Below are 1064 nucleotides of genomic sequence, written 5' to 3' on the forward strand. Positions count from 1 at the left end.
CCGCATTCCCCGCAGCGCCGTGCCCTCCCGCCTCGCCAGCCCTTACCATGTACCAGGTCCCCAGGATGATCGTCCCGGTGCGGACATGGCAACAGCCGCAGCACCGGGTGCTGTAGAACCGGTCGCTGCGGCTCCGCTTGAAAGTCATGGACACCATTGGGAATCTGGCGGGCCTCGTTCTTGGCCGGGGCCCTGACAAACGCCTTCTGCCCAGCGGTTGAACCCAGATAACTCCGTCACTGTCCAAAATCAAACGACGCGTTTTCTAGCCCGCCCCCGGCCCGGGCCCCAGCCTGACTCTTCGCACCTGCGCACTGAAGACCCAGCGCTGCTCTCGCGCGAGCTCGGTTTACCCTTTTCCTCCACCTTCCCCGCACACAGGCCAATGGAAGAGCGGAAAGCTAGGTGGATCCGGCCCTTGATTGGAAAAACTTGGAGATTGACAAGATCTCACGCCCAATCAGAACCGCAACTCGCCTTAGCGCTAATGGATCCCTGCCTCTTACTTGAGGGAGATGGGTGACTCATAGGCCTAGGGTAGTTCGGGTTGAGGGGAGGCGGGTGGTTCAGCATCCCCGAGATGAGAGCGGCAAGAAGAGAGGCATTTAATGGGGAAAAAAAGAGGGTCGAGATGGAGTAGGTGGCAGAAACCGGGAACGAAGGACTTTCCTGAGTGACATCTGCCACGTACTGCTTCGGAGGCGACACGGGACCACGACTACTCACGTGACTTTTGCGCGTAGCTCAATTATGGGGCTGGCCAGGGGCGGGGCCCGAGGGAAAGGGGGCGGGGCTAATCCCTGCTCTGGGGACTTCCGGCTAAGGGAATCGGGGATTTACTGGAGGGGGAAAGGGTTAGCTTTCCACTCTCACTCACTCTGACGCCTCTTTGGTGGGAGCAAAGAAATACCATCCAGCCCTGCCAAAGGCAAATATGAAGCAAAAGGGTTGACGAAAATGGAAGCAAAAAGGTTGACGAAAATGGAAGCAAAAAGTTTGATGAAAATGAAAGCAAAGTAAAGCGGAAGAACTGCTTAGCTGCTGAGTGTTTACAGGTAGAGTGA

The 1064-nt window shown here is 56.9% G+C and overlaps 1 protein-coding gene across 1 annotated transcript in view; it reads right to left on the bottom strand.

Annotated features, from left to right (window-relative positions):
- Window positions 1–324, bottom strand: part of LAPTM4A (lysosomal protein transmembrane 4 alpha) — an 18750-nt gene extending 18426 nt beyond the window's left edge. Inside the window, exon 1 of the mRNA XM_024747805.1 lies at window positions 47–324. Within this exon, the coding sequence (XP_024603573.1) occupies window positions 47–157 (111 nt within the window). The 5' untranslated portion in view covers window positions 158–324. The remainder of the gene's footprint in view (window positions 1–46) is intronic.
- Window positions 325–1064: the final 740 nt, after the last annotated feature.

Source organism: Neophocaena asiaeorientalis, unplaced genomic scaffold (genome assembly GCF_003031525.2).
Source record: "Neophocaena asiaeorientalis asiaeorientalis breed wild unplaced genomic scaffold, Neophocaena_asiaeorientalis_V1.1 scaffold84, whole genome shotgun sequence".
Classification (NCBI taxonomy): Eukaryota; Metazoa; Chordata; class Mammalia; order Artiodactyla; family Phocoenidae; genus Neophocaena; species Neophocaena asiaeorientalis.